Source organism: Emys orbicularis, chromosome 8 (assembly GCF_028017835.1).
Source record: "Emys orbicularis isolate rEmyOrb1 chromosome 8, rEmyOrb1.hap1, whole genome shotgun sequence".
Taxonomy (NCBI): domain Eukaryota; kingdom Metazoa; phylum Chordata; order Testudines; family Emydidae; genus Emys; species Emys orbicularis.
Window position 1 is genome coordinate 55,973,655 of NC_088690.1, and position 14,723 is coordinate 55,988,377.

At 42.8% G+C, this 14,723-nt stretch overlaps 1 protein-coding gene across 2 annotated transcripts in view; it reads right to left on the minus strand.

The window, feature by feature from the left end:
- Positions 1–14,723, minus strand: part of RGL1 (ral guanine nucleotide dissociation stimulator like 1) — a 103,079-nt gene that overhangs the window by 46,643 nt on the left and 41,713 nt on the right. For both annotated transcript variants that reach the window (XM_065409231.1, XM_065409230.1), the window contains exon 4: positions 4,958–5,035. In XM_065409231.1, the coding sequence (XP_065265303.1) occupies positions 4,958–5,035 (78 nt within the window). The remainder of the gene's footprint in view (positions 1–4,957; positions 5,036–14,723) is intronic.

Sequence of the window (14,723 nt, forward strand, 5' to 3'; positions counted from 1 at the left end):
AACTTATTAACATTAAACTTGTCCCCCTTTACTGCAAACATCGCAAATGAACCTCTAGATTTAGATTAAACACTTCTAATCTGCAGTCTAATCTGAAGACTGATTCATCACTTCTACGAACTGTTACTATGAGCCTTTTAAATTGATGGCTAGATTCTAAGCACCTTTAGCTGGAGTGCATAATGTGCCACTTACCAAGCACTCCCAGTGTCACAACCCCAGCAGTGAACCACAGGCACATGATCTCAGCACTACATTTGACCCTGACAACTGGTAAAATGTTCTCCGGTATCCATTTAAAGCACCGATCTGCAACCCAGACAAGCAGATGCAACACTTTGTACTGCAAAGGCTTTACCAGTCTCCATCTATCCTGAATGAGCTCTGGCCAACTCTAAATGCTTGCTATCTTAAGTATGGGAAATATTCAGTTTCTTTAATGTGTTGCCTCTTTAATACATTTGGGACTGTGCCCATATGTCTAAGTTGTGGGTATTAGTACAGCAGTCTGTCAGCACTAAACTAGCCTTGAATTTAAACTTAATATGGAGAATGAGCTTTTTTCAGAGATGTGTAGAGAGTACAACCTCTATCAATGCCAAGAAGTTGATTCAGGACCTGTTCACCACTGCTCTGGTACCTATTCTGTGATTGAGGGATATCTCTTGAAAGCTTGTCTTTCTTATGCACAATACACTAAACAACTTCAATAAACCTGGGGCCCCTAAATAGCTTGGGTTGGCTGATCCACTCCACAGAATGTTTAAAATGGGCATGAAAGCTTATGGATATAACTTTATCTTTCTGGTGTCCCACGGCTAATGCCAATGTAGCCTGTGGGGTCTTTGTACCAGAGGTGCACTGGGAATATTAATACAGCAAAAAATAATGTAGCATTTTCCTATATATTGGTTACAAGGTAACGAGACAACCCAGGCACACATCTGAACTATACGGCCTAGTTGTCAAAAAGCTAACTGGTCTATCGTGTAAACTTCTAGGCATTCAATACTATCATATTGTCATACCTTTATTAAGCTTTCTTATTTCTTCTCTTAGTTCTACTCTTGATATGGATTTTTATTTTGCCTTGCTTCATGTATTCTTTTATCCTGAACCGACATACTCCTTATTTGTCCAGCACAATAGACAACAGTGTGGGACAGGGTTGACCCAAAATGCCAGAGCAAATCTCTATTTTTATTTTTTTTTAAAAAGAACCATGAGATCTTTAATAGCCCTGGCGAGCAGACAGGCCATTATTTTTTTAAGTCTATTCCTAAAGTTGTTTTTAAAATCATAACTCTTATGTAGCATATTTGTACAAAACCAGTGGAAGTGTGGTTTTAAATTTTATGATGAGGTACTAAAATCCCAGACGTAACTCTGAACTGTCACAATAGAAGGCTGGTAAAGTATATGAGAAAGAAAAAAAATGTTGACTATATGATTCCCTGTGAGAGACTGTCCACAGAGAAATGCTGAGACAGGTTATTTCTAGCCACCAACACTACCAATTCTTATTATTATTTCTTTCATCCTTATAAAAATGTGAGCATAAGATGTATCGGTTTTCTCTTCTATGAGAAATGAGTTATGAAATCATATCTGAATTAGAATCGCAAGCCAAGAGAAAGTCTGAGTTACCAGTACCACGTGTTATACAAGATGACCAGAAAGCTATCCACTTCCTAGAATCTATCATTAAAGTTAGAGGCTAGTAGCCAGAGCAGCCAAGGGAGATGCAGTGGGAAATGGTGAGGAATGAGTGTGAATTTGTAGTTATAAAGCATGTATACATTTTATAGATTTATTAATCTGATGCGTTTTGTTATAAATTTTTAGTATGAAACTTTTTGTAAATTAATAAAAAAAAAGAATGTGGATAAAATTCAGACATGCGGTAAGAAGTTACCACTCCCATGGAGGTCTCGGGATCAAATTCAGCAGTGCTGGAAATGTTAATGTAAGTTACGTGCTGGATGTAGATTCATTGGAAGAAGTATTTAAGTGATAAAGCAATGCAACTTGCACCAATTTAGCATTCAGGGGTTGTGCGAAAGTGCATTAATTATGTATCGAGAGGGAAGAAGCTACAGTGTAGCAGGAAAAGCAAATAGCAGGAAGGTGTTAAAGTGTGCAAGGCAGTGCTGCTTAAAAAAACCCATAACACATTGCTACTTCTGTTGCTCTTTCACTTCCACACACTTGACATGCAACTGACTGTCATTTTGCACATACGTTGAATGACAATATCAGTGAAATACCTCACTATTTTCACCCATTTTCTCTCAAATTTACATCCAGGGTCAAATTTTACTCCTACATGGGTATAAATCCAGAATGACTCCCCAAAGACATTGAAGTTTGTCTGAATTTACATTGGTGAAAGTATCTTCTCCATTTTTGTTCTTGTCTCTTTCCCTCTTCTGCTTTCAATTTTTTCCTTATATTATATTTTTTCCTTCTATGTTGGTATATTTTTCAAGCACATTTTCAATATCTGTTTTTCCTACAGTACCAATGTTTTCAATGGTACATTTTAAAATTCACCACTCATGAGTAACACCCCCATCTCAAACTCATGCTGACAAACCCCTATGCTACACCACACCACTACATACTCCCTATACTTCACATATATATTTGGTCCTCAGCTGTTTATTTTCCCATGAAACTCACTCAAATCCATCATCTGTTTTGCAACAAGAGCTTGCCTTAGCTCAAGTTTTATGGCTGGGTTGACCCAAACACAGAGAGGTCAAGTGGCTTGCCCAAAGTCATAAGGGATTCAATGGCTCAGCTTGGATTGGAGCCCAGGACCCTTTGGCCTTCAGCCATTTTCTCTACCCACCACATTTTACTGCCTTCTGTGTATTTCTGACATATTTAAAAACTACCACATGTGCTTGAATGAGTGCTTTATGACAAAATGGGGAGACAATACAGCTAGCTCTATTTTCCCTCAAGCAGAGAGGAATCAGAGACTCAAGCTGCCGTGTTGAACCCAGTACAAATGCCTTGACAGCCAGTACATTTCTTCTTCCAAACTCTCAAACCTATCAATGGTTAGCTCTTAATTTCTGACCTCATTTATTTAAAGGTGATCAACAAGTGTATAACAAAAATTACCACAGGATAATACTTCGTCTCTGAGTAAAGCCTTCTGTTGAGGATCTCATAGTATTTTACAAACATTAATTAAGCGCCACTACACTCCTGTAAGTTCATTACTGGTATTTTTCAGATGGAGAAACTGTAAGGCCCAGAGAGGTTAAGCAATTTGCCTAAGGTCACCAAGCAAATCAGGGGTGGTCTACACTAGAAAATTAGATTGACCCAGCTATGTTGCTCCAGGGTGTAAAAATACACACTCCTGAGCAATATAGTTAAGCCCACCTAAGTCCCCATGTAGATGGTACTAGGTTGACAGAAAAATTCTTCCATCAGCCTAGCTCCCACCTCTTGGGGAGGTGGATTTCCTATGTCGATGAGAGAACCCCTCCCATTAGCGTAGGTAGTGTCTACGCTGAGGCACTACAGAGGCACAGTTACAGTTCTGTAGCATTTCACATGTAGACAAACCCTCAGTTTAAGAGTGGGCATTAGAAGCAGGAAGTCTTGATTTCCAAAGCATGGTCCCTAACCACTAACCCACATTCCGTCCCTGTTATACCCACACAGCAAAGGGCAGCAGGGTATGGAGCCCACTGTCAAACTTACAGTTTGAGTAGGGTTTATACCATCTCAAGTCCAGATTTGCCAGCTCAGCTTCAATAAGATGCCCCACAGCATGCTACGCTGTGACATCACAACCAGCACAGAGACCCAGTAGAGTAAGGAGCTGTGCTGTGCTGGGGTTGGCGTGTCAGATGAGCTGGCAATGTTTTAGAATATAATGCTGTTTTGAAAAACTATGCCATACTCTATAAAACCCACCTACCTGTGTCTTAGGAATAGACAATGCTGGAATAGGGAATGCAAACCCCACCTCCTCCCCCCTCCCAAAAACCCCAACATCAGTTAAAATGTTATTTCTAGCAGGGAAAACATACTAGAGTAAGAGCTTGGAACACTGGTTATGCTGTATATGGCATGTGATGGGAAAGGAGTGTTGGACTTATTTTTTCAAAACAAACTGAAGAACTTGAAAGCTGTGGTCTCCTTTCTTCAGTTATGCAACAGACAAACCAGCAAAATGAAATTAAGAAACGTTTAATAATGCTCCCATCGATGGAATTTGTGACAGTATTATGGGGAAGTTGACAGCACTGACACGCTGTACAGAGCTGAGTCAAAGGTCTTTACTCAGGGTAATCAAATACAATCATCCAGCTATTTTATGCTGCCATTGCAGATGCAAATTGTAGATCATTCAGGTGTCAAAGTACAAATACTGTGACCTAAGATTCATTCTACTCTTGACTCTTAAAGATAAATAATATTTCACATGAAATTAAAAAGAGAGAAATACAACTATTCTTTTACATTTAATATTTTTAAATAGCTTCACCATTTTGCACACAACATACCATGCCATCAAAACTTAAAAATGACTTTAGAATCATGTACAGAGCCTGGCACAAGCAGGCCCTCATTGCCACTTGGGGTCTCAAGGCACTATCGCAATACAATACAAAATCAATAATAAAGAATAATCATATATTTTTGTGGATAAGAAAAGCAAGGGAAACAAATATGCTTAGTTTCTCACTATAATGTGTTGGCCACCACATGAAACATGTCTGATCTGTTCTGGGAAAGTTCCCCTGCCTCCCTCAGAGATTTGAGGTTTGTACTATCTGTTAGAGTTATGATAGAGTTACTGCTTTGTGTTATCAAAACGAGTATGGATTGCTGCGTATTTTCAAAGGAAAAGAGGATTATGTTGACCACATCCTTTCTCAATATCCAATCCTGACTGAGGTTTTGCTGTACAGCATAAAGCCACACTTACTTCCTGAGCACTGTTTTAGACTCTGAGGAATTCTGGCTCCCATCTTCTTCACAGTTTGAGGTCTCCAGGTTTCCATACCTATACAACAAGATGGATATTTCAGGCTGTTGCTAAAAATCAAGCCTAAATAATAAGGACTCAAAGGTTATAAGGACTCAGTTTCCACCTAATGGAATATTGGTATATTATTATTATTGCAATAATTTTAAAAGCTTTCTTATTTTGGGCTACAAATGAAAATATAAGACATTATACACACATCCATGCATGTTTGGTTACTTGTGTTACTCAGGAATCTGTGGCCATTCACACAGAGTGAATGGAGCAAAGGTGTATACTGGATTTGTTTCTAAGTGTGCAGTCTCAAGCCATATAGGAAGTATGAATGAAGTAGACACAGTGAGCTTTCTAATTTGTGTACACAAAGTAGATATCAAGTAGATTAGGGTCCATGGCTCACAGTGGAATGGTGATGAGGAAGATGCTTCTTCTGCATTTGTATAGATAAGAGGTGAGATTTTGGTGTCTTCTACAATGATGGAGGTCATTTCAGCAATGTAGATGAAATACAGTGTTTGGATATATGGGAGTTGTTTACAGAACCTTAATTCCAAATACCTTGGTTTTCATTTTTTGTTTAGTAATTACTACAACATTCTATCAACAATGCTTTAAATTAATGTGATATGTTGTTACAAGCTTAAGTCTATCTTGAGGCATTTTATCTAGGAATCTCCTTTGTTTTTAGAAAGGAAATATCAAAACACTGACATGTACATGTACATTGATGTGAACTGTCATTTTTATCTCCTTGAACTTGACTGATTCATTTGTAGTCTCCCAAATGGCTGTGGCAACATGTCTCTACCATGGGGGAGATGGGAATATGGTTGGGAATGTGATCTCTAGTGATTCAAGTAGGGAAGTGTGAGTAAGGATGCCTAGGTTCTATTCCCAGGTCTACCATTGACTCGTGAAAGGATCCTGGACACATCTGTTAGGCCAGCATTTTCAGAAGCAGCCTCTAATTTTAGGTTCCCACTTTCTATACCTTAAGCCTGATTTTCAGAGGTGCTCACCTCGAGTTGTGTGCACTCTCCACACTTCTCAAAAATCAGACCCATGGTCAGGCTAGTGAACCCCCCTACTCAAGCAACACCAGTGTTAGTTATATCCCTAGCTTATACCCAGACTGAAAGGTAAGTAATTTATCTACATCAGAGGGGTCCAGTGAAGCAACCAATTCTGCACCATTAAAGCCAATGAGAATTTTGTGTCTGATTCAGATGGAACAGGAGCAAGCCCATAATGTTTGTAAAGATGCTTGGATAAAAGAAGGGCAAGTATTATTAATTAATGGGGGAAAGATTTATTACTTTTGGCACTTTTCTGGTACTGGATGTTAGTGCTGTAACATTCCCGGGTGTTCCAGGACTATATTGCATTTTACACCTACTAAGTATGGGGGCTGGTTCTTCACACTCACAACAGCAGCACCTCCAGACTCAATTTCACAACTCATCAGTGTAACATGATCATCATGTGTAATCAGATGTCGTGAAGATTGAGGTTCTTACTTTGGTTTACTAAAATTTCCCTTTTAGTACTAGCTGCCCTGGGTAGTCTGCAACACTGCAGAAGTGCAGAAGGAAGATATCCTCTAGGACAGAGAGATAACCGACCTTGATTAGTACAGGACCCAAGGACTGCTTTGTAATACTGTTGAGGGCAACAACTAAAGTAAAAAAGGGGTTTTACATAGTGAGGTTAGAAAGCAAAGGAGAGATTTGACAGATTACAGAGGTAGCTGGGCTGGGAAAATGTGCACTGGGTAACATGGAAGGATTTGGAAGAAAGGAGACCTGCCTCTAGATCCCTTTACCTCCAACCTCACAAGTGTTATGGGTTTAATACAACTTCAGGAAAAGAGGGCCACATACTGAATCACTAACACATCTTTCTACAGCACCCATACATGAAGATTTCTTATCGAAGTACTGATCCACCCTCCCCTCCTGCTAAGGGATAGGCTGTGACTGGCCCTTGTGCAGGGGGATTTTGCAATGAGATTACCCTGGTCCCTTGTGTGCTCCATGCAAAGGCCTGTCCCAGCCTCTGAGCTTGCAAGAGAATTGAGGCTGCTTTCTGTTGATCCTCAGTGTTGCATATCGTCAGAAAAGGGACAGGGAAGAGTCAAGACCTGGCCTTGATCCCCTCTATGTTCTCCTTTTACTCCATTGGCACAGTCTGACCCTGGGCTTGTAAGAGATGAGAGCATGAATTGGTGTGGTTCCAGGCAGAGACAATTACTGTAAAAATCCAGGCTCTTAAAAGAGATCCGCCTAAAGCTGTAAGTTTGAGAGTCTTGGCCAAGATTTTCAGAAGTTACTAACAATTCTGAGTGCCTTAATATCTAAGTGCCCAACTTGAGATGCTTTAAAAGGGCCTGATTTTCAAAGGGCGGGTACTCAACACTTTGTGAAAACCATGCCACTTGACGATGTCTCAAGCTGGGCACCCAAAAACTGAGGCACCCAAAATCATTAATCATTTTGAAAAAGCTTGTTTCTCTAAGATGCAGCCAATGAAAAATAGAGACTTATTCATCCAAACCATCTTACAGGAGAAAGATGAAGGAGCAGAGTTTGCTCGCCTCTTTATGTTCCTTCACAGCATCATCAATCTGAAGATTTTACATCAAGGCCATGATGATGTTGTGAAGGTCAACTGTTGGCATTTAAGCCTGAGAAGTCCTCCCAAAACCAGTCGGCTGCTATCTGCTATACGGTGAAAAGTATGTTTGAGCATTATTGTCCATACTAGTAAAAATGATTTGCTCTTCTATAGCACATTTCATCTGAGAACATCAAAGCACATTACAAATAGTAACAGGGCCGCCCGGGGGGGGGGGGGGGGGCGGCGGGCAAGTGGGGCAATTTGCCCCAGGCCCCGGGCCCCACAGGGGCCCCCACGAGAATATAGTATTCTATAGTATTGCAACTTTTTTTTATGGAAGGGGCCCCCGAAATTGCTTTGCCCCAGGCCCCCTGAATCCTCTGGGTGGCCCTGAAAAGTAATGAGTTAAGTTTCAACAGTCCTGCAAGGCAGGTGTAGTGTTGTCATCATCCTTGCTTTACCGATGGAGAAACTAAGGCACAGAGAGAGTAAGTGACTTACTCAAGCTCTCACAGCAAGTCTGTGAGAAAACCGGAAAGAGCTTGGAGAATGAACTTTGCTCTTCCCAACCCCTAGGGGTGAGCTCTCCAGAACAGGGTTCAGGCACACTGATGGGGCAGCGTACAGGGAGCTTGCCCTGTTTGCTGCCCAAGTTCTGTGGATAAAGAGAGGATTTCACTCTTCAGTGCCACTGGGCACCCTACGCCAGAAGTAAATTCACTAACAAGTATATTTTAAAAGTAAAATGGGGATGGGGGCAAACCTTTAATATGCAAATTGCGAAGGCAGAAACTTTCCCTGCAAGCAGTGGCAAAGATAATTATTTGCTGCCATTCAGAACTGAAGTTATCTGTGGATATTGGTTTTTATAATTCACCATTAATTCTTTCAACAAAATTGAATAAGCTGTGGAACAGTGTCATTATTCCGGTACTAGAAATGCTCCTTACATGAAATGTTAGCTAAACGCTGACAGAATGTCAGGCACACACATCTAAATCCCATTAGTGAAACAAATGTTGAACTTAACAATCAAATAGCAATACAAGCAGGCAATTATCCATAACAAAACAGAATAACACTACACTGGTTTCCAAAAGCCAAATCACAGCCTGTCTCACTATGAAAGGGCTTTGGACATACAACAAAACATTAAATATGCGTGCGGAGGAGTTTACAATGCCTCTAACATACAGAATAGCATTGCTGCAGACTTCTACTACTCTGCCCTCATCAGGTCCTGGACAAAGATCTATTCACTGAATAGCGTTGTATGAATACTTTGCATACAAAAAGACATGAGAAACAAAAGGATCCCACAGCCCATGGAACTTTTCAGCCTTGTCCAGTGTTTGGAAGATTATACTTCATGCAGAGGGACTAAATGAGCAAATGAAACCAGAATGTGATTCACAGTATTTAAGTTTTAAATGCTGAACAATGGATAAGAAATGTACCCTATCCATTGAAGATTTTTTTTGGGGGGGGACTACTGTTTAACCACTTAATGGTTAGGGAGTCATCAAAAGTGTGGCCCTTAGTGTGGATCCCAAACATAAACCCAAACAACGCTTGCATGTTACAAAATAAACATTACATAACTGTCTCATATATATCTTGCTTCTTTCATTCATTAAGGATCCTAATACACCTTCAAACTATATAAATACTGCTCTACTGAAATGCAGCCACTTCAGAAGTGGAAGGAGGCAACCAGCCAGTATACAGCAAAACAATATAGAAGGGGAAAATATTTTGGCAAATGACACTGGGCCAAATCCCCTTTCTTAAGAAAAGTGCCTTGGGATCCTTAATGTTCATGCAAAGTGAGCAGTACTACAGGTTTAAAGAATCTCAGAGGCCCACCCACTGTTTATTATTCGGAGGGGCTCGATCCGTGGGGGGGCTAGGCGTGGGGAAGGGCTGGCGGGCGGGCGCTGCTCGGGAGCGTAGCAGTGGGGCGGGCAGCAGCTCGCGAGATCCCCTCTCCCCGGCAGCTTCCTGCTTCCCTCGGCCCGGGCAGCCCAGCATTTTTTTTCAAAAGCGGCGCCTGCCGGGCTGGCCCTGGGCTCCTGCAGGCAAGGGGGGGGCAGGCAGCACGGCCGGACTCCGGAGGAGCCATTGGGGGGAGGGCGGCGGGCACGGCCGGAGGAGCGAAGGGGCCGGCTCCTCGGCCATCGCGCCCCACGCTCAGCGCGGCCCCAACATCGCCGCGGTCGCCTCCTGCGGTGGCTCAGGGCTCGGCAGCCGAGCACTCCGCAGCTGGCGGGCAGATCCCCTCTGCCCAGCAGCTTCCTGCTTCCCTCGGCCCGGGCAGCCCAGCATTAGCAATACCCCGCCCCTTGCTATGCTCCTGCTTAAGAGAAGAAGGGGAGCTCTGCCACCTGGAAGCTCCTGTGGTCAGCAGACCTGAAGCTACACTGTCCCTGTGCACCTCCTAAAACATACAGGCTGGGAGTCCTACTTCTCAGACTGTGTGAAGTACCCAGCAGAGGAACTCCCCTACGGCTTCATCCTGCACGATGCAGAGCACTCCTCTGAGGGGCTGAGTGTCCTCAATTCCCATCAAGCCCTCACTGGGTAGCTGAGGAGGTGCAGTGCTAGGCAAGGCGCCTGTCTTGCTGTATTTCTAAGTTCAGTGATTCTTTGGGCTCTGCTGGCCAGGCACTCTTATTTCTCTCTCAAAAGAACTCACATCAAACATTTTACACAGGAGAGTTTGACAGTCAAACTGAAGGAATAATTTTCTTTTTATTCATCAGCTTATGCTGAGCAAACAGACACCATTATGATGAAAAAATGCTAGTAACTTGGGCAGAGAGTTTCAAAGCCATTAGAGCAGTATTTCTCAACCTTTTTATACCAGGGACCAGCTTGCTGCCTTCTAAACTACATCAGGGAGATCTCAGGGACTGGGGCCAGTCCATAGACTGGTCGTTGGGAAACACTGCTCTAAGGGATTCAGGTACCGAACACCTATTAATTTTAAGAGATGGGGACATCAAATTCCTTTTAGGTAGCTTTGAAAATCAAACCTTTGTTTTTATTTTTTTAATGCACTTGCATAGGCACAAGATTTTGTTTAGATCTACTTCAACCTAAAGGGTCAGAAGAAAGCCTTTGGAATTTGGAGGGATCCAAAATAAATAAATAAATAAGCCTCGAATTTCTTAAGTATAACACAAAAACTCCCTTGAGCGCCTAAAGTGTTGAATGGATTTACATGTAATCTTCCATAACATTTAAATTTTACTCAAAGAGTACATGGTAAAACCTTGGCTAGGATTAATATTTATTTTCACACCTGCTAAACAGCCTAATCTAAAGCCTATTCAGGTCAGTGGGAGACTTTCCCAAAGGATTTAAACCCTGCCTTTAACTGAAAAATCAAAAACGCCCTTTGCCTGTATTACATATTTTTAAAAAATCTGAGATCTATATTTTTACAGCAATTGCATTTGTTTGAATGAGAAATTAAACATTTCTCATTAAAACAATTTACACATTTTAAAAGTTAGATTTGAAACTAACTTGTCTTATACCCTGTGCAATGCTTTTCATTTCAGCAGTGTAAACTAAGGCAGAATTTGCTCCTGAGAGTTTTTCCTATTCTAATGCACAGATGCAAATTGCCCTTGTTAAAATTCAATTCATTTTCAGTTTTTGTGGTTCTTACATCTGACTTTTTCTTCCCAAGTCGATGTCCCACAGTCACACATAGACCATTCAAAATTTTCCTCCTTAAATTTCATCTTACTCATCTCTTTGAACAGTTGGTTTGGTGCGTCTGTGAAACAACAGTACAAGAGGTTGATGCTGGAGTTGAAAACAGTCAGTACAAGCCTCATGTGATCACGTGCCTCCTGCCGTGAGAAGATTGAGTCCATGTGTGTTTTGGTTTTGGGGGATCCCCCTCCTGAGAGCAGGATCCTGCTTTCCTATGTCATGCAGAGAGAATTAAAGGGAACATAAATTACATGTGGCTCTTTGTGCATTCAGCCATATATGGAGAAAAAAAAACCAATTCCCCCATGTCCATATACGAAATGAAGAGCACAAGGTGTAGTCTGGAAAGCCCTAGTAAGATTCTGTACAACTTGTTTCTTAATGTTGGTAAGGAAAAGTAACATCCATATTTTAATCAGTAGGTGTCTTAGGACAGAGGTTCTCAAACTGTGGCCCATGAGCTCCATTCAGGTGGTCCGCAGATAGTTCCTTCTAAGGTGCGTGCCTTGGCGGCTGCACATGACTAAATGAAGGGCCACCCCCTAATTAGTAGAGCCATGCAGGCATGGCTCCACTAATTAGGTGCCTGGACCCTGGAGAAGACGCACATGTAAGGTGAGGTGATGGCCTTGGCTGGAAGAGGGGGTAGATGGGAGGGGGCAGTGGAGTGAGAAGAGGGAGTGGGGGGAATTTGGGACATACAGGGCTGCGGTGGCCAGAGAAAGGCGACTTTCCCCAGCTCCAGGGCTGCGGCTGCCGGGGAGGCCCTCCTTCCCAGCCTCAGCTCTGTGGCTGTTGTGGCGGGGGGAGAGACCCCCCTCCTTCCCACCCCAGCTCCAGGGCTGCTGCGGTGAGGGGGTGGGGGAGGGAGAGAGCGAGAGAGAGACCCCCCCTCCTTCCCAGCCCCAGCTCGGGGGCTGCCGCAGCAGGGGAAAGAGGGAGAGACCCCTCCTCCTTCCCAGCCTGGGGGCTGCCGCAGTGGAGGAGAGAGGGCACATCCATCGCATTAGAAAGGTAAGACTACTGATATTAAAATATGAGTTGTGTGCTTTTATTTGTAGAACAAAAAAATTATTATTTTAAATTTGTTTTATATAGCGTTTTTATCCAAAGTCTTGCATCTGAAGAAGTGAGGTTCTTACCCACGAAAGCTTATGCTCCCAATACTTCTGTTAGTCTTAAAGGTGCCACAGGACCCTCTGTTGCTTTTTACAGATTCAGACTAACACGGCTACCCCTCTGATACTTATCCAAAGTGCTTTACAATAGTTAGCTAACGGTACAAACAATATTTGGATAGATCATTAATTGGTCCGCCGAGACCCTCAGCAATTTTCAAGTGGTCCGTGAAAAAAAAAAAGTTTGAGAACCACTGTCTTAGGAAAAGCCTGGGTTGGGAAAAGATGGATAAACCTGGATTTTTTCAGTTTCTCAGGGAGACGATCACAAAAAAAATCTCATCGAGCTGCAGGTTAATTTAACCAAAGCACAAGTTATTTTGAACTTTCTGCATATATATCAAAATATCTTTTCTGACTTGTCTTTTCTCTGGCATCAGCTTTCTTTATTGTTTTCCCATTCACAGCATCAAGCATAGCTTACAGTAATGGGTTTCAGCATAATTACAACCTTGCCTATTTCTTGTTAGCCAGAACACATTTTTCACACCCAGAATTCGGATCATGCTTATAATACATCAAACATGATACCATGAAAACCATGTCTGATATATGAACCATATCCACTCCCCCAAACATACCATTCCTGCAGGCAAAAATTATTTTCTATAAATGTGAAATTCACCTCCCAACCTGGGGCCAGGTCATAGAGCTGCATCCTACCTCTACAAGGTATTTTGACTGATGTATCCAGCAATCTCAGATCAAGTAGCCCCTGTTCTAGCTTGGTCCCATCACCATTTTTTATAGGACCAGGGAAGAGTACAGACAGAACAGTGACAGCTGCTCCACCTACAGTCCCCCTCCCCCACTTCTACCACCAAGGGTAAATGTAGGGCTTAGGTGGTTGTATGTCTATACTGCAATTAAACACCCATGGCTGGCCCATGTCAGGCAGCAGGGCTCAGGCGAGTGGGGAATTCTTCCATCAACCTAGTGCTGTCTACACTAGGGGTTAGGTTAGCTTCCCTACACTGCTTCGGGGTGTGGATTTTTCCTCCCCTGAGCGACATAGTTGGGTTGACCTAAATTTTCAGTGTAGACCAGGATTTACTGACATGAGGAGGTGCCATTAACTTCAATTTATCCACTTGTCTGAGTGAGGGTTGCAGGATTTGACTCATGTTTTCCAGCACCAAGTGCAACAGGGTCTCAACTGGTGACTAGGGCTTCTAGGTGCTACTGCAATACAAATTATCTAAGAGAGAGAGAAAGCCCAGCCCTCTGGGGTGCTGCATGCCCTTGGCTCCCACTGACTTTCAAGGCATTGAGGGTGCCTAGCACCTCACAGAAGTAGGCTCCCACTGTATTTTTCACCTTAGCTAACAGAAGACACAGCAGTGACTAAAGTGTTGGAGACCGGGGCGTGGGTGGTCTTGCCTAATGGTTGGAACAGAGGTGACCAGACCTAGTAGCCAGACCCAGATCAGGAGCTAAGTTGCCAAGTACAAGGAGTGAGCCAGAGCAAGAGCCGGTAGCCAGGTGTCAGAGCCATGGTCAGAGGCCAAATACCAAGTTCAGAGAGTGAGATGGTACCAAGAGCCAGGAATCAGGAGCCAAGGGTCAGAGCATCATCCAGAACAGGGGCAGGAGCCAGAAGCAGCAACTAGGAACTGGGAGCCAGAAACAAGGAGCTGGAGGCAGGAGCAGAAGTCAGGTGCCAGGCCCAGAAGAAGCAAAGAAGGACCTGAGAGTAGGAGCAGGACACAGCAATGTGGGAGTGGAACAATATTGGGCAGCCAGGGACCCAGGCCTTCTGCAGGGTTTAATGATGTGCCTGCTGGAGTCTTCAGCCAACCAGTCATTAGCTGAACCATTTTTAGAAGTGGGCTCCAATGTTGCACATGCAACGTGGGTAACTGCTTATCTACCTACATGCACAGTCAAATGAAAATCTGGGCCATTTAAACAGAGATCATACAAAATGCACATGCTCAAATTTAAGCTGGCTAAAGACTTAGCCCTATATGCAAAATATACCCTTTAATTTACCCCCCCCCCCCCGCCGCCACTTCTTCCTTTTTTCTTTTTTACTCTTTTTACTGAAGCATGGACGAGGCAATTTTATGCTGGTGGGAAGAGACTGGTATAAAATATACTAAAACACCAGGGTATTGGTCAGTCTAACACTAAGATTACAAGTTGAAATGCTCAAAAGCAAGGATATGAAAATATTAAGGACTTCA